At 36.1% G+C, this 20,593-nt stretch overlaps 1 protein-coding gene across 2 annotated transcripts in view; it reads right to left on the minus strand.

Annotated features, from left to right (window-relative positions):
- LOC138332077 (G protein-coupled receptor kinase 3-like) overlaps positions 1 to 20,593 on the minus strand; it is a 99,412-nt gene that overhangs the window by 56,048 nt on the left and 22,771 nt on the right. For both annotated transcript variants that reach the window (XM_069280026.1, XM_069280025.1), the window contains exon 3: positions 9,500 to 9,573. In XM_069280026.1, the coding sequence (XP_069136127.1) occupies positions 9,500 to 9,573 (74 nt within the window). The remainder of the gene's footprint in view (positions 1 to 9,499; positions 9,574 to 20,593) is intronic.

Consider the following 20,593-nt stretch of genomic DNA (forward strand, 5'->3'; position numbering starts at 1 on the left):
AGACAACTGTCTTACTCAGATCAGTGACAAACAACACAGACAACTGTCTTACTCAGATCAGTGACAAACAACACAGACAACTGTCTTACTCAGATCAGTGACAAACAACACAGACAACTGTCTTACTCAGATCAGTGACAAACAACACAGACAACTGTCTTACTCAGATCAGTGACAAACAACACAGACAACTGTCTTACTCAGATCAGTGACAAACAACACAGACAACTGTCTTACTCAGATCAGTGACAAACAACACAGACAACTGTCTTACTCGGATCAGTGACAAACAACACAGACAACTGTCTTACTCGGATCAGTGACAAACAACACAGACAATGTCTTACTCAGATCAGTGACAAACAACACAGACAACTGTCTTACTCAGATCAGTGACAAACAACACAGACAACTGTCTTACTCAGATCAGTGACAAACAACACAGACAACTGTCTTACTCAGATCAGTGACAAACAACACAGACAACTGTCTTACTCAGATCAGTGACAAACAACACAGACAACTGTCTTACTCAGATCAGTGACAAACAACACAGACAACTGTCTTACTCGGATCAGTGACAAACAACACAGACAACTGTCTTACTCAGATCAGTGACAAACAACACAGACAACTGTCTTACTCAGATCAGTGACTAACAACACAGATAACTGTCTTACTCAGATCAGTGACAAACAACACAGACAACTGTCTTACTCAGATCAGTGACAAACAACACAGACAACTGTCTTACTCAGATCAGTGACAAACAACACAGACAACTGTCTTACTCAGATCAGTGACAAACAACACAGACAACTGTCTTACTCAGATCAGTGACAAACAACACAGACAACTGTCTTACTCAGATCAGTGACAAACAACACAGACAACTGTCTTACTCAGATCAGTGACAAACAACACAGACAACTGTCTTACTCAGATCAGTGACAAACAACACAGACAACTGTCTTACTCGGATCAGTGACAAACAACACAGACAACTGTCTTACTCAGATCAGTGACAAACAACACAGACAACTGTCTTACTCAGATCAGTGACAAACAACACAGACAACTGTCTTACTCGATCAGTGACAAACAACACAGACAACTGTCTTACTCGATCAGTGACAAACAACACAGACAACTGTCTTACTCAGATCAGTGACAAACAACACAGACAACTGTCTTACTCAGATCAGTGACAAACAACACAGACAACTGTCTTACTCAGATCAGTGACAAACAACACAGACAACTGTCTTACTAATTGACAAACAACACAGATATGTCTTAGTAGTGCATAAAACTTATTTAGATCATGACAACACAGCACAACTGTCTTGATGCAAACACAATTACTAATTAAAATTTAGAGCCACTTGTCTGGGATTGGCTAATCCCCAAAAAAAAAAGTAAGCCCTCCACCTCTAGGTTGTGAGTTTGAATCCCATATGGGGCAGTTGCCTGGTACTGACAGCTGATCATTGGTTTTTCATCAAGCACTCTGGTTTTCCTCCATCAATCATCTAAACTTGATAGATATACTTAAATAACCCTGGCAGTTAATAAGATGTTAAAGAAATCTAAACAAATCTAACAGATCACCTAATGAGGCCCACAGCTAGTGTTCTCTTGTATTACTGATCTAACAGACCTTCTAATGAGGCCCAAAGCTAGTGTTCTCTAGTATTACTGATCTAACAGATCACCTAATGAGGCCCAAAGCTAGTGTTCTCTTGTATTACTGATATAACAGATCACCTAATGAGGCCCAAAGCTAGTGTTCTCTTGTATTAATGATCTAACAGATCACCTAACAAGGCCCACAGCTAATGTTCTCTTGTATTATTGATCTAACAGATCACCTAATGAGGTCCACAAAAGCTGTGTTCTCTAGTATCACTGATCTAACAGATCACCTAATGAGGTAAATAACAAGTGTTATCTTGCATCACTGATCTAACAGATCACCTAATGAGGCCCAAAACTAGTATTCTCTAGTATTACTGATCTAACAGATCACCTAATGAGGCCCAAAACTAGTGTTCTCTAGTATTACTGATCTAACAGATCACCTAATGAGGCCCAAAGCTAGTGTTCTCTTGTATTACTGATCTAACAGATCACCTAATGAGGCCCAAAGCTAATGTTCTCTGTATTACTGATCTAACAGATCACCTAATGAGGCCCAAAAGCTAGTGTTCTCTAGTATTTTACTGATCTAACAGATCACCTAATGAGGCCCAAAGCTAGTGTTCTCTAGTATTACTGATCTAACAGATCACCTAATGAGGCCCAAAGCTAGTGTTCTCTTGTATTACTGATCTAACAGATCACCTAATGAGGCCCAAAGCTAGTGTTCTCTTGTATTACTGATCTAACAGATCACCTAATGAGGCCCACAGCTAGTGTTCTCTTGTATTACTGATCTAACAGATCACCTAATGAGGCCCAAAGCTAGTGTTCTCTAGTATTACTGATCTAACAGATCACCTAATGAGGCCCAAAGCTAGTGTTCTCTTGTATTACTGATCTAACAGATATTACTGATCTAACAGATCACCTATTACTGATCTAACAGCCCTAATAGCCCACAGCTAGTGTTCTCTTGTATTACTGATCTAACAGATCACCTTATGAGGCCCAAAACTAGTGTTCTCTAGTATTACTGATCTAACAGATCACCTAATAAAGCCCACAGCTAGTGTTCTCTAGTATTACTGATCTAACAGATCACCTTATGAGGCCCAAAACTAGTGTTCTCTAGTATTACTGATCTAAACAGATCACCTAATGAGGCCCACAGCTAGTGTTCTCTTGTATTACTGATCTAACAGATCACCTAATGAGGCCCACAGCTAGTGTTCTCTTGTATTACTGATCTAACAGATCACCTAATGAGGCCCAAAACTAGTGTTCTCTAGTATTACTGATCTAACAGATCACCTAATGAGGCCCAAAGCTAGTGTTCTCTTGTATTACTGATCTAACAGATCACCTAATGAGGCCCAAAGCTAGTGTTCTCTAGTATTACTGATCTAACAGATCACCTAATGAGGCCCAAAGCTAGTGTTCTCTACTATTACTGATCTAACAGATCACCTTATGAGGCCCAAAACTAGTGTTCTCTTGTATTACTGATCTAACAGATCACCTAATGAGGCCCACAGCTAGTGTTCTCTTGTATTACTGATCTAACAGATCACCTAATGAGGCCCACAGCTAGTGTTCTCTAGTATTACTGATCTAACAGATCACCTAATGAGGCCCAAAACTAGTGTTCTCTTGTATTACTGATCTAACAGATCACCTAATGAGGCCCACAGCTAGTGTTCTCTTGTATTACTGATCTAATAGATCACCTAATGAGACCCACAGCTAGTGTTCTCTTGTATTACTGATCTAACAGATCACCTAATGAGGCCCACAGCTAGTGTTCTCTTGTATTACTGATCTAACAGATCACCTAATGAGGCCCACAGCTAGTGTTTTCTTGCATTAAAGATCATTTATGGATCATTTTGATTTTGATGTGCCAGGTTTAAGATTTGGAGAGAAGCCAGAGTAACCTGAAGAAAAAAACTGACCTACAGTACATAGGTCAGTATCAGACAATAGCCCTCATTAACAGAACACCTTAATTACAACGGACAACCGATTTATTTATGCAGTACTTCATATTTACCATGGTCTCCTTATTGATTTATTGGAGGATATCAATTTATAATTACACAATACTCACAAAAACATGATATATCATGATCAAATCACAATGAGGCAAATGTCTGTCTAATTGTGTATGAAACAGCATGCGATGAATGTACGGATATTTAAGTGTCTTATTTCTACACAGTACACGGTTGTCAGAGAATCAATTATTTCTAGTTACAGACAGTAGAAGATACTGGAATATGACCCGCCCTTCACATCCAGAAAACTTCATAGCATTATAGTGTCAATATGGTCCAAGAGGAAATCTCAGTCAAAGTTTGGATGTATGTACACATGATCAGATGTTGGATGTTCAGTGGACCGGAAAGAAAACTTATAATGAACACAGTGATGCATGTCTAACCTTTGTGTAAGGTCGACTTCATCCGAGTGACTTTTCCCTTTACTTGTGCAGCACACAAGAATAAATCCGACTTGATGTGTATAGGGTCCAGTATCGTCACTATAGACACCCACTGGTGACGATCGGAGATGATTGAACCGGCACATTTATTCCAATTTTTGTGCCTTATACATATAAAGTAATCAATATAAGGAGCTGTTGAAACTAACAGACCATGACTATGGAGCTGAAAAAACAGCCTGGTCTGTGCTGCTGCACAGCAATAACAATCACATTAAAGTAGCATGTTATGGAGAAATAAAAAGAGCTACATATCCAGACTATCACATGACAAATCATTTAATCCTTAACTTTGTAAAAGAAAACTTAATTAGGTTATTGCATGGAAAACTCTTTAGGTTAAAATTTAAGTTCGTGAGAAAAACATCTAAAGAGACAACTTGACATCAAAATGACACTGCCCTATTTATCGACAGAATTATGTTAACAAATGAAAAGTTCTTTCCTCCCCTAATTGACATGGCTTGTTACCATGGTGCTAACGCTCTTTGGAAAGGAAAATGGTGATGATAAGAATGAGATCCAGCCACAGGTAGCCAAACATTACAGCAGTCCTTGGGATCCCGTCTGTGCATGCTGTGAGGCACAGGGAAACTTCTGACTCCATCAAATTTAAAATGTGATGAGTCTGTATATAAATAACCTTCCTCTGAACACGATTCACTCTGACTACAAGATGGGATTACTGAGGTTTTCAGTTATCTATAATTATCTAGATTTCACACCAAGAAAGTTTACCTAGATTATCTCCCTAAATATTGACCAGCCGAGAGGAACATGCAGATGTACTTTTATTTTTTTCTAATGTAAGTGATTTCAGGATATGGCAGAGCTACCACCTGTATATATAGATCTTCACTCCTACTTGTGAGCATTGATACACAACACACAACCCTACACAATTCACTTAGCGTAAATCAGCATGGAAAACAATCAGATTGTAAATCAGCATGGAAAACAATCAGATTGGTAATTCCACCAATTCTGACTTTTTAACTTCTATGTGTTTCACCTTTTGACCTTAAGCTTGCTGTCTATGATTTTTAGCTTCTTCTCTATGACATTTTGGTCTTGTTGACTTTGACCTTTTGACCTTGTTGACTATAAACTTTTGGTTTTGTTGTCTTTGACCTTTTGACCTTGTTGTTTATGAACTTTTGGCCTTCTTGACTTTGACCTTTTGACCTGATTGACTATAACCTTTTCGTCTTTGTTTTCATTGACTTTTTGGCCTTGTTGCCCATGACCTTTTGGCCTTGTTGACTTTGACCTTTTGGCCTTGTTGCCCATGACCTTTTGGCCTTGTTGATTTGACCTTTTGGCCTTGTTGCGTATGACCTTTTGGCCTTGTTGTCTTTGACCTTTTGGCCTTGTTGTCTATGACCTTTTAGCTTTGTTGTCTTTGACCTTTTGCTCTTTTGTCTATAACCTTTTGACCTTGTTGCCTTTGACCTTTTGGCCTTGTTGTCTAAGACTTTTTGACTTTGTTGTCAGTACAAATATCAATTTTTGATGTTTTAAAAAGACCTGTTTATAATTCCCTTGAAGTGTACGACACCTACCATACCATATACCCTGGTAAATATTATTCGTGTGGGTAACAGTGAGGGACTAAATCCGACACATTATTAGTATAACTCCCCTCCAAATAACGGAGAAAACTGAAAAACAAGGAATAAGAAAATAGAAAAACACTCCAAAGCGATAGAATGTGAAGACGCATTAATTGAGAATGTAAATGCGCTAATTTACTAGTCACACGTTAACCTGGAGTTAAGCAATGATCTGAAATGATAACACAGATAGATTGTGCAATAAACTGCACATGCATGCATGCTACAGCGACTGAATGGATAGGTCTATAATCCAGCCATTATCTGAACATGACTTCCACATAAACATTATGGAGATAAGCTTTAAGATGTGGAGTATAAATAGACATCGAGTGGGAGGTGGGATATAAAGTCTGTTACATACATCTACAAAGTATTTACAAAGTCTTCACCCCAAATAGGTCACATATGGTTAGACCTACAACTACAAATACATAAAGTCGAGGCGAAAAAATCAACAAACCAGATCTATTTTTCATAACACGTAGGATATCAACCTAATTTGAATATAACGTTTGAGGAACAGATGCTCCCAATATATCCACAGTGAGATGGTAACAGGGCTGAAGAAGCATTCCACAATACTTATTGTATGGTTAAACAAATCAATGGATGCTGGAGTTTTTTGTTTATCCTGTGTTATGCTGGACATGTGAGGAGGGTATATACCAACTGTAACCCAGCAAAAGTCTAGGGACACCAGTTTTTAATCATTTACCAAATGTGCCTCCATATATACAGCATCAATATAATAACCCCAGATTGATTTGGTCGCGAAAAACAAAATGAGGTGGTTCATCAATCCCTTCAGACAGCAACTTGTATTTCTTGGTGATTTGAGAAATGAACCAGTCTTTGCTGGTGTGTCACTACATATCATATATGATCAGTAGATATAAAACCACCAGATATAACAATCACTTTCTGCCTGGCCAAATACTGGGAATACATATTAAATGTCATCAAACCCCTCCCGATTTTTCATATACGCTTAACACTACTTATCAAATGAAATCATTCACTGTTGCTACGTGAAGCCCATTATAAGCCATTAATACCCGCAAAACCATCCTGGATATGTTGTCCACGTACACTGCTAACTCGCAGTTCAAACATATCCCTCGAAACTACCTGGGTTATTTTCTGAGTTAATTAATCCTAAATACCCTGAAATTCAAGAGACTGACCCATTACACAAATTAACACTGCTTTCCCAGAATTACAATGTGGTCTGTTGGCAATGTGAATTTTGAGATTTTGTTAAAGACCTTGTCCCTATAGCTGTAATGTACAAAGGAATCCTTTACAGATGCTTGACACTAAATGTATAGACCACTCGGCTGTAATGTATTGGACAATTTTACTCCCCATAAAGCCTCCCTCGCTGTTTACATCGGGCCAGGATCAATGATCCTAAGTGGACCCACTTACGGCCTGGAGTCCTCAGATCGGGGCTTATCTTGGATTCCGAGGATGACTTTTTATGGGAGAAAATCATTTATAGGCTACTTCAACTATGGCCAAGTTCAAGGCATTAATCCTTAGCATCAAATGAAGTATTCTGTAGTATAACAGGTTTCTCTGAATGAAACAACAAATCATATTTCTTCCATGTCAAGAGACTGTGTTTTATCTGATTAGCTTGAACACTAATGACAGTAATATGTTATAAAATGGGCAATTCTGAATTATTATTTTCCAGGTATCGTGTGGTTTTAACACTTCAAAGCTTGAGTTGCAAATTTTCTTTTCTTATGTCTATATTATCTGTGGTTTTTTTCTTTCAGTGGTGACGTGATGTTTTCATTATGTGGTAATATATTATAATATAATTAATGAATAAGTCAATTAAGGTTCTGGTATCTCTACGGATAAATGGCAATTAAATTAAGAATGAAAATTAAAGGCATCTTAATTCATCCAATATGGTACCACTATAAGCTTATTCATAGCTCATTTTTATTTGAAGTTAACGAAAAGCATATGTCTTTAATTCAAAGGGGAGATAACTGATAGCTCCAACTGCTGCTTGCCCTACATTGTGATTAACAAGAAATGTCGGCAAGACAACAACGCCTCAGTCTCCCTGATATATATGATAAGGGACAGGATAACAAAAACAGAATTAGGCCATTTACAATGTCAATATATATGTATTCTGTCTTTGCATGTTGAAGATCGCCTTTGCAAATTTGTATTGATTCTGATGTCATGTATTTATGAGCATCGTAAGGTCATGCATTCTTTTCAAAGAAAATAAGCTAATTAGTTAAGCTTAAAAAATATTGATGTCCAATCATTATTTACTGGCAAGGGAGATAACTTTAGGCAAAGACTGAATTTTGCAAAGTAAAATATTTTGAAGGTGTAAGTAGAAACCTTGATTACTGTTCGGACTTCTCATCTCCTATTTACAGCAATCACATACAGACAATGGAAATTCTGATGGTTGTATCCCATTGTACAGGCAGGGTTGAATGTCAGAAATTCTTCAGAGCAAGAACTGGCCGCCAGAAGCATGAATGTTGCAGAAACTATCTAAGAGATTCCGTCACATTGGATCCTAGTCTAATCTCCAAGTGTCCAAACACTTTCCCGACCATTCCATCACTATGAAACGCTAATGTCCGTCTACTTGGGTAGCTATTGAGTTTTACAACAAAACAATTCTAAAGCCTTTCATTGTTGGAACAAAGTCTAAAGATTGTGAGAATTGCTGTCCTTCACGATATATCCAAAAATTTTAACAGGTCTTAACACACATTTCTACAAATAGAAACAATTATCAAAATGAATTGTTCTTGATCAGTTACTCACTGAAATGTGAATCCTCAAAGACAAATCAGCATAACTTGTCCAAACAGACCCTTGGCTAATCAGAATCCTTCTCAATTCTGGTGTAATTATATGGTATTTTCATTTAAATTTATAGTAATGAAAACCTGTATAATCCAGAAACCTGGCTATACCAGCTGTATGCTGGTCCCAGTGACATCAAGTTTATATAATATACGCTGTATTTCTTCAAGGATTTAGTTGCATTCAAAAAGTCAAGAAGTTATATTTTCCCTAAATGTCATTCGTGATTTCCCTGATAAATATGGCTCTGCACTTACACGTATATAGAATACCAGGTGATAGTTATCATACTCTGGGTACTAGGTATATAGAAGTCAGTATGGGAAGAATTAAATCTATAATACCAGTGGTTTAGATTTGGGGGATGGCTGTGTGTTGATGTATAAAGAGCTTCCAGTTGATTAGCAGTTTTTACCTAGTACATAACCAATATGAGACGTCGACATATGTACATATACCAGTATATGATTTATCAGCTAAACAATCAATTTTAATAATCTGGACCGTCCAATCTGATAATCAATGACCCCAGGAAAATATTTACTCTCAGTACTTAAATGTGCCTTGTTGACTAACATTTATTTGTGTAGTCTTATATTTGAGCACAAACTCGAATTACTGGAAGGCCTAGCCCATTTGTTTCAAATTATTTTGTTTGTTCCATTGAGACTCACATACACAAAATTCTGAAAATATCAGCAAAACTGATATATAAAATAATCCGATAACATGCATCTTATTGTCTTTCTTATGTGGGACTACAAGTGAGCAATTCAAACAAATTGAATAATGTGAAAATAACAGTATATTCTTTACCAGTCTCAGTTTGCATATTACAAATGTGTTACAAGTAACATTGTATTATCAATATGATTGACTCACTCACCTCTTCATAAAACCTCAGCTGAGGGACAGTTTCGTCACATACATTCTCACAGAAGTCTTTGAACAGTAGATAACCTGTAAAAGATAAAACAATAGGAGATTTACTAAGAACTTCTACAACACTGTATGTCTAATATTTCCTAGAATATGTTCAACTACAGCAGTAGTTAATCATTGCACTCTTACTCTGAAATCAGAAACTTTTTGAATTTCAGCCACTCTGAAATCAGAAACTTTTTGAATTTCAGCCAAGTTCAATGTATTCAAGCCATGTTAAGTTCACACAAAATAAAACGCGGTTAAATGATTATCTTATCTAAGAAATGGCTGAAATGATCCTGGTATCAAATTCTAAAAGCATGTTTATATGTTCATAACAAGATCTGAAGCTCAAAACTTTCTGTCGAGGGTTTGGCAAAATAAACACTTGTACTTTAGCTGTTAGCATTTGAAATCACCGAATAATAAGCCAGGAACTAAAATCTGTATGCAACAAAAAGCCTTTGGAAAATGTCAAAGCCACACGCAGGTTAATGTGTACATACTAACTGGTGTAAGGATAGAAATCAATGTAATACTCTACGAGATACAAGATTCTACATTAATTATACGTTACTGACACTAAAAAAATCCATATGACCTGTTGTAGACTTAAGAAATTCAATATATAATCTATGTCCAGAAACTGTTTCCTTTTGAAAGCAACACCTGAAAAGATTTTGAAGTGATCAATTTGATAGAAAATTAATCCATTATAGTATTGAGAGTAAAAAGAGTGTTGGTGATAAAGTGTCTGATCAATGTTGGTGCTAAACTTGTAGTCATGGAAACAACAGAAAACAATGGCAACAAGTATTTACATCAACAAAGTGTGTGAAGCAACATTTTGGTTTTAAGTATTAACTAATTGACAATGGCTTATTTTAAAAAAACAAAATTACATGTATGTAATGAAACCAAATTAAAAGTTTAGAGTCTTTACCACATGGCAATGCAATTAAACAAATTCACTTTAGCAATATAGCCTTTTTTAATTTCAGAATATGTTATTGTCTGATGATAAAGCAACAAGTCTGGCCTATAAACTATCTCTCCTTGTGACAGGTCAGGCCAATAAACTATCTCTCCAAACAACAGGTCTGGCCAATAAACTATCTCTCCAAACAACAGGTCTGGCCTATAAACTATCTCTACAGGCGACAGGTCAGGCCAATAAACTATCTCTCCAGACAACAGGTCAGGCCTATAAACTATCTCTCCAAACAACAGGTCAGGCCTATAAACTATCTCTCCAGGCGACAGGTCAGGCCAATAAACTATCTCTCCAAACAACAGGTCTGGCCTATAAACTATCTCTACAGGCAACAGGTCAGGCCTATCAAATATCTCTCCAGACAACAGGTCAGGCCTATAAACTATCTCTCCAGATAACAGGTGAGGCCAGGCCTATAAACTATCTCTCCAGGCAACAGGTCCGGCCTATAAACTATCTCTTCAGACAACAGGTCAGGTCTATAAACTATCTCTCCAGACAACACTGAACAGGTCAGGCCTTTAAACTATCTCTCCAGACCACAGGTCAGGGCTTTAAAATATCTCTCCAAACAACAGGTCAGGCCTATAAACTATCTCTTCAGACAACAGGTCAGGTCTATAAACTATCTCTTCAGGTAACAGTATAGGTAGGATGGATATTAGCAGTAACATCCATACAGTTTTCCTTATATGGCATCAATTAATTACATCTCTGTATGTCTAATGTCTGTTCTGTTGTGGCATCAATTAATTACATCTCTGTATGTCTAATGTCTGTTCTGTTGTGGCATCAATTAATTACATCTCTGTATGTCTAATGTCTGTTCTGTTGTGGCATCAATTAATTACATCTCTGTACGAATGTCTGTTCTATGGTGGCATCGATCAAATGTCTCTGTATGTCTAATGTCTGTTCTATGGTGGCATCGATCAATTACATCTCTGTATGTCTAATGTCTGTTCTGTTGTGGCATCAATTAATTACATCTCTGTATGTCTAATGTCTGTTCTATGGTGGCATCAATTAATTACATCTCTGTATGTCTAATGTCTGTTCTATGGTGGCATCGATCAATTACATCTCTGTATGGCGAATGTCTGTTCTATGGTGGCATCGATCAAATACGTCTCTGTATGTCTAATGTCTGTTCTATGGTGGCATCGATCAATTGCATCTCTGTATGGCTAATGTCTGTTCTATGGTGGCATCGATCAATTACATTTCTGAATGTCTAATGTCTGTTCTATGGTGGCATCGATCAATTACATCTCTGTATGTCTAATGTCTGTTCTATGGTGGCATCAATCAATTACATCTCTGTATGTCTAATGTCTGTTCTGTTGTGGCATCAATTAATTACATCTCTGTATGTCTAATGTCTGTTCTGTTGTGGCATCGATCAATTACATCTCTGTATGTCTAATGTCTGTTCTATGGTGGCATCAATCAATTACATTTCTGTATGTCTAATGTCTGTTCTGTTGTGGCATCAATTAATTACATCTCTGTATGGCTAATGTCTGTTCTGTTGTGGCATCGATCAATTACATCTCTGTATGTCTAATGTCTGTTCTATGGTGGCATCGATCAATTACATCTCTGTATGTCTAATGTCTGTTCTGTTGTGGCATCAATTAATTACATCTCTGTATGTCTAATGTCTGTTCTATGGTGGCATCGATCAATTACATCTCTGTATGTCTAATGTCTGTTCTATGGTGGCATCAATCAATTACATCTCTGTATGTCTAATGTCTGTTCTGTTGTGGCATCAATTAATTACATCTCTGTATGTCTAATGTCTGTTCTATGGTGGCATTGATCAATTACATCTCTGTATGTCTAATGTCTGTTCTATGGTGGCATTGATTAATTACATCTCTGTATGTCTAATGTCTGTTCTATGGTGGCATTGATCAATTACATCTCTGTATGTCTAATGTCTGTTCTATGGTGGCATTGATTAATTACATCTCTGTATGTCTAATGTCTGTTCTATGGTGGCATTGATCAATTACATCTCTGTATGTCTAATGTCTGTTCTATGGTGGAATCGATTAATTACATCTCTGTATGGCTAATGTCTGTTCTGTTGTAGCATCAATTAATTACATCTCTGTATGTCTAATGTCTATTCTATGGTGGCATCAATCAATTACATTTCTGTGTGTCTGTTCTATAAGAAGACACGTCCCTGCTCTAGTATCTACACATCTGATTGATGTCTTCCCCAGTTGACATGTGTACAGACACTTGTAAATTGATCCAATGTATCTAGAGTTGTACAGTCCTAAGTTTATGTCTGATCAACACTTGGTACACTAGCATGGCTTTAGGATTGTGTGTGTGTCAACACTGTCTGTCCAATACCATCAGAAACGTAATAATGGCCGCACCAATACCAACACCGATATAAAACCAATTACAGTCCACGTTACTTCTGGGGCTGATCCTTCGGGACAAATAACTAGTCTTGGCTGATATGAGGTTTTTTTCTTTATTGTAATGGCATAGTCTACCAGTTTCACAAGTCTTAACACTTTTCAATGGTATCGGAATTGTTATAGAGAAGTTTGTTAGAGGCCCTATCAGTTCAGCATCATCAGATGGCTATTATATATATCCACCAATAGATAAATAAAGGTCTATATTAGTCAAACCTCTCTCACAATATTGTAGCTATATATGAAATTGAATCAATTTATGTTTTATCATAGAAGAACTTTATAACACACACAAGGACTAACAGACTACTTCCTCATGTTGGACAGTAAAAAAAATCCCCTGAAGAAATTTTAAACATAAACCTAATCAAACTAATGAGATAACGGTGTAAAGATGATTGTGGAGAGAACTATAGATTACATAATAATTAGCAATGATCATGGCAGTCTCTCCAAATGATTCTGCACGGCCATAAACTGCCATTAAAATGGACCATAACATCCTTCTGTAATTGATGAACACACTCACAAACAGACTCCACCTCATTATAAAGCCTACTGTTCTGCTCACGGAGTTAATACATCATTAAACTGTTCATTTCTCCAGTCAAAGACCCATCAATTATGCCACTACTAGAATGGTGCATTTTGTCTCCTGGAATATTTTCCTTTAAGACAGCATGGTAAACTGACTTATAAGTAAAGAAATACGTTTTCTGTTGGATAATAGGTCCATCTTAGGAATAGTAGTAGCTGTCTTTTACCTATGTTGTTTATTGAGCCTTTCAGTTGTTCAATTTCACTATCAGCCATTCATCTGACACGAGAATCATCAAATAACCTGCAGTGTACCAAGTTCTCCACATCCAACTTCCTTTTACGAAGGCAAGAATGATACATTGTAATTAGGTGTAAATTGGATTTTAATTGGTGTGAAATAGATAGTGTTGACATATTTGTGTATCTATATTTATCATTTTCATCAGACTTGCTAACCTGATGGAGCAATGACATGTTGACTTTGGTCTGTAAAGATGGTCTAAGCTTGTATATATTTTGTTGCTTCTAATACTCCGCTACCTGCTAGCTAAAGTGTGTGAGATCTCTACACAGCAGAGAATCGATAAACGTTATACATGCAGTAGTGACATCTTCGCTCAATAGCTACACTCAAGTGTACTTGTAAAGCAACAAGACATTCTGTACGGCCTACAAGGAAATATTATTAATTTGTTAACCCGGGTCCATTTTTATGCATTAATTACCCTTATCTGGCAGTAATGACAGCACAGGTACCCATATCTATGGGAACAATAATGGTCTCAAAACCTAACAATAAAAACCTGTCTCTGGAGAACATTGAAAACAGGAGATGGCTCCAAGGACACAGCCATTCCTTTATAGGGCTACTACCATTACTATGATGTGGGGAATCGTGTCCAAGAAAACTGGTATGTAAATTAACATAACAATGGCATACCACTTAAAATTAAAGCGGCATGGAAAAAGAAACAATTGCATACCAATACAGCCTATGACTATGACAGACAAGGATATAACATTAAACAGGTGCATGAGCCATATGATTTATTTGTAGATCTAAGTACCCTAGTAATACTGTCAGTAATTGTAGATCTAATACAAATTTACCATCGATCATTTATAATAAGTTTCGCAAATTGACCATGGTCTATAATAAGTAGGTCAGATTGACCATAGTCTATAATTAGTAGGTCAGCTTGATCATGGTCTGTAATAAGTAGGTCAGATTGACCATGGTCTATAATAAGTAGGTCAGCTTGAATTGACCAGGGTCTATATATTAAGTAGGTCAGATTGACCATGGTCTATAATAAGAAGGTCAGATTCACCAAGGTCCACAATAAGTAGGTCAGATTGACCAGGGTCTATAATAAGTAGGTCAGATTGACCATGGTCTATAATAAGAAGGTCAGATTCACCAAGGTCCATAATAAGTAGGTCAGATTGACATTGGTCTATCATAAGTAGGTCAGCTTGACCATGGCCTATAATAAGTAGTTCAGATTGACCATGGTCTATAACAAGTAGTTCAGATTGACATTGGTCTATAATAAGTAGGTCAGATTGACCATGGCCTATAATAAGTAGTTCAGATTGACCATGGTCTATAACAAGTAGTTCAGATTGACATTGGTCTATAATAAGTAGGTCAGATTGACCATGGTCTATAATAAGTAGGTCAGATTGACCATGGTCTATAATAAGTAGGTCAGATTGACCATGGTCTATAATAAGTAGGTCAGATTGACCATGGTCTATAATAAGTAGGTCAGATTGACCATGGTCTATAATAAGTAAGCCAGATTGACCATGGTCTACAATAAGTAGTTCAGATTGACCATGGTCTACAATAAGTAGGTCAGATTGACCATGGTCTACAATAAGTAGGTCAGATTGACCATGGTCTACAATAAGTAGGTCAGATTGACCATGGTCTATAATAAGTAGGTCAGATTGACCATGGTCTATAATAATAAATTAATACTAAGTAGAGTCAGATTGACCATGGTCTACAATAAGTAGGCCAGATTGACCATGGTCTATATATTAAGTAGGTCAGATTGACGTTGGTCTACAATAAGTAGGTCAGATTGACCATGGTCTACAATAAGTAGGTCAGATTGACCATGGTCTACAATAAGTAGGTCAGATTGACCATGGTCTATAATAAGTAGGTCAGATTGACCATGGTCTACAATAAGTAGGTCAGATTGACCATGGTCTATAATTAGTAGGTCAGATTGACCATGGTCTGTTATAAGTAGGTCAGATTGACCATGGTCTATAATAAGTAGCCAAATTGACCATGGTCTACAATAAGTAGTTCAGATTGACCATGGTCTACAATAAGTAGGTCAGATTGACCATGGTCTACAATAAGTAGGTCAGATTGACCATGGTCTATAATAAGTAAGCCAGATTGACCATGGTCTATAATAAGTAGGTCAGATTGACCATGGTCTACAATAAGTAGGTCAGATTGACCATGGTCTATAATAAGTAGGTCAGATTGACCATGGTCTACAATAAGTAGGTCAGATTGACCATGGTCTATAATAAGTAAGCCAGATTGACCATGGTCTACAATAAGTAGGTCAGATTGACAATGGTCTACAATAAGTAGGCCAGATTGACCATGGTCTATAATAAGTAAGCCAGATTGACCATGGTCTACAATAAGTAGGCCAGATTGACCATGGTCTACAATAAGTAGGCCAGATTGACCATGGTCTATAATAAACTGTTGCAATACTACTGAGTTGTTAAGATCCTGGACTTTTTTCTACTGTATATGTGTAAACCAACATTCTTTCCGGTGCCATTTATACTATCAAGAGTATTGGAATCAAAGTTATTTTGCAAATGAGGGTGAGGGGGTATCCCAACAAAAACTGATTTAATTAGGTTTTATATAGTAGATTATGTCCAATGCCTGACAATTACATCATATGTGTATTTTGTTCTTAAGGTGGAAACCAGAGTGCCCAGAGAAAACTCACCTGATCAGGCATGCACAGGTGGGGTACAAACAAAAACTTTTGTTTTTAGGACTTTTGTCCTTGGGGCCTATATTATTGTTCCAAGGGGCTTTTGTGGTTGCAGACTATTGTCCTACATGTGTGAGCAGGAGACCTCTGACTTTTTCATGTCTGTGACAGGAATCGAACCCAGGTCAGTTATATATAAAAGAGAAATGGTTTAATAACTACACCTGCCAATCACCTAAGAGTAACTAAGAGACTTAAGATTTAAACTCTTAAGTGGATTAACCTAAGCTGTTGTACACAATTGACTTAAAGATAGTTAAATCATTAATCAGAAACGCTGAAATGCTACTGTATAATGTATGAATTCTCATTGATATACATCACAGGTTATGTAAATGTATAGCGTGATTATTTATTCTGTTATATTCTATCTGTATTCTGATCAAGTTACCAGTTTATGAATCGAGGAGTTTGGTTTGATTATGTTCTTAACAGATTTAGATGAAAAGCATTTGGCTTGGTTTTATCACATCTTATTATTAACCAGTGTCGCTTTAGGATGCAAGATTTATCATTTTATTATGTCAGAGTTAAATAAAGGAGGAGGAAAACCTCAGTACCAAGAGAAAAACCACTGACATATGATGTTCAAGCAAATTACCAAGGTACAGAGAAATGTGGTTGGTTAAAAGCTAAGTGGTCCTTATAGAACAGATAAAATTTAACTTGAAATTGGCCATTGTGGATTCCAGGAAAGTGGTCTTATTAGCCAGGTGGTCTTTATAAAGAGGTCGTCACTTAGAAAGGTGTTCTTTATAAAAGGTGGTCACTTAGGCAGGCAGTCTTTATAAAGAGGTGGTCGCTTAGGCAAATGGTCTTTATATAGAGGTAGTCACAAAGAAATGTGTTCTTTATAAAGAGGTGGTCGCTTAGGCAAATGGTCTTTATAAAGAGGTAGTCACAAAGAAAGGTGTTCTTTATAAAGAGGTGGTCACTTAGAAAGGTGTTCTTTATAAAAGGTGGTCACTTAGGCAGGCAGTCTTTATAAAGAGGTGGTCGCTTAGGCAAATGGTCTTTATAAAGAGGTGGTCACATAGAATGGTGTTCTTTATAAAAGGTGGTCACTTAGGCAGGCAGTCTTTATAAAGAGGTGGGCGCTTAGGCAAATGGTCTTTATAAAGAGGTAGTCAAAGAGGTAGTCACAAAGAAATGTGTTTTTTATAAAGAGGTGGTCACTTAGGCAGATGGTTTTTATAAAGAGGTAGTCACAAAGAAAGGTGTTCTTTATAAAGAGGTGGTTGCTTAGGCAAATGGTCTTTATAAAAAGGTAGTCACAAAGAAATGTGTTCTTTATAAAGAGGTGGTCACTTAGGCAGATGGTTTTTATAAAGAGGTGGTCACTTAGGCAGTTTTTTTGTAAAGAGGTTTTTTATAAAGCAGTGAAAAAACATGTTTAATACAAACAACTGTATGAGTACAGTACCTAAATCATAAAGAGTTCACAGTAGGGCATTTTTAAAGGTAATTACAGTAATATTTATATATTTTATTAAATCTCGGTTCAATGACTTTGACAGAGGTGTGACATAAGTGCATCGTTGATAAGCATCACTGTTTCATGAGGAACAGATTTGATAGGTGACTCATAATCGTCTCTGTGACTCAGTGAAATCCAATTTTACATACTAGTATTATATACTGACAGTTGACATTGATGGCCATTTTAAATATTTAATCCAAACTTTAATTATTTTAATCACTTCAATGCTCCCAGCAAATCTTTGATGTAAAACTATATGAAAGACTCCTGATATCATGTAAATGTTAAAAGTTATACAGCATATTATTAGTTATGATTTATTTGGTAACATATAATCTACCAACATTGGTTTAATTTTTTTTTTATATGAAGTTAATTTGAAACTTATTCAAAATACTTCTTTTTTGTCTACAAACACTGCTTAATCAATCAAATTTATTTTAAATGTATATTTTGTATTTCACACTTTAATTTCTTTTTAGGGAAAATAATGATTTCCCATTTCAGTAATTTATATGACAGAAAATTGAATGTTTTAATTGATGATCATTACATAAAGACAATAATTGGTGATGTGCTCTCAGATACATCATCTATCTTCAGATGTGTAAATTTAACAATGTTTAACATTACTTATATCACTTGGTTATGATATCCTCATACATGGTCTGCAGTGGAATTGCTGCCAATTTAATAATATTTATGTAATTACCTGACAAGTTAAAGATGCTCCATCGCTGAGAAATGGTATTTTTTCACTATCAAAAATAGGAACAGATGATTTAGTATTTTTCTTCGGTTACAAAAGTTCCTTACTTTACGCCATTACCACCATTGAAAAGTTTGAGCTTCTTATTTTACTTCAAGTTAAATATATGAGAAATAATTAATTGCATCCCGAAAAAATTCCGTGGCACTATATCCTATATGGAATGAAGTAATGATTGTGCATGCACCAAAGGTGAACTAAATTATTTTATGTCATTTTTGTGCTAATTAGGCATATATATACACGATTAAACGCCAATTATTGTTCAAATTATGCATATCATTTACGCTCTGTCGGCGGTGGAGCATCTTTAAGTATATCAGGTACAAAATACAGGTGACATTGGACATTTTCTTATTTGCAGTACTTGCCATACAAAATCTAACATACAAAATCTACCCTTCTCCCAATAAAATCTAACATAATGTATCAAGACAACAATTAAAAGGTCATAGTTTTTCAATTCCAGTTGTCAAATTGACAAACATACAAGATTCAGATCTCTAGAGGTAACAACGCTATACAATATATATATAATAATATAGAGACAATTTCACTCTCAAACTTGGCTATGTATAATTACTCTCGGCTACATCACGAGCTCTCTCTCAATCGAGCTCTCTAAGCACATTACGTTGAGCGTGGTACTAGCATGTAAACAAGCCAGATCAGAGAAGACCGTGTTCAATCCCTATAGTAATAGCAACAAATTAGATTTAATTTGTAATGCATTTTCTTACATTCGCATTAAAGAAATTCAAGAAATACATACAAATAAGCAAATTCAAAGTCCGACACAATTTTGGACAAATGTAATTGCATACTTATCATGTATTTATGTCTAGTGCACATGTTTATAAGAAGAGGGCTATCTTAAAAATCAATATTTCATAAACTGAAGTGGGAAAGCCAAACCAGTAGGTGAATGGGAAATTGCAGTCTGAAGATAAAAAATATGATCATCACAGCCAACAGGTGAAACGGAGAAAAAATTCTTGATTTAAAATGATCCATATGGACATAATAGACTGAGATAAGGCTGGTACAGTGGTGATAGCGTTTTGAGTACAGTAATGCTGTGAAATGGCCCCTCGTTCTAGAATCATTTCGTGTTTAAAGAGTAACTCCGATAGCTGTGAGGTGGAGTCCTAGTGTGATCTTTTTTCCAGAAAAAGGTTCCAATTAATCACATTTTTTACAAGGATCTACCATCACAGGATTCTGTAACACCTTCACCAGTTTCATCAGCTGGTATATCAATTATTATGCGAAGAAAAATCACTTTTTTTTTAAATCAATAATATCATCAATTACAAATCATGTATAACTTGGATATTATATCAGAAGTTGATATTTTTACTAAGCCAGCCTTAAAACTTATTTTACAATGTGATTACTTTTACAGTACTGTACATCTACAGTAAATTATTCATTACATGTAAAAATGTGCACATATATGTCCAAGGCTAGCTCTAATATCATAAATATCAGAAACCTTTTTAATGAAGTAACAGACAGATGTTATATATCATTGTACAATGCAGGAGTATAATATTATGTATAAAGCACTAGTATCTAAATCACAATAGAAAGAATTTATAGATTTGACACATAATGTTTTAATGTTAAAATGTGTATCTAATGCACATTATGAACAAAATAAATTCCTGCAGTATGTTATAGCCAATGTGGGTGTTTAGACTTTCAGTACTTTGATTTCATTAACTCATTCACCCCTGAAGACATGTTTGAACTCTTCCATTTCAAACGCTGGAA

This window comes from Argopecten irradians, chromosome 9 (genome assembly GCF_041381155.1).
Source record: "Argopecten irradians isolate NY chromosome 9, Ai_NY, whole genome shotgun sequence".
Classification (NCBI taxonomy): domain Eukaryota; kingdom Metazoa; phylum Mollusca; class Bivalvia; order Pectinida; family Pectinidae; genus Argopecten; species Argopecten irradians.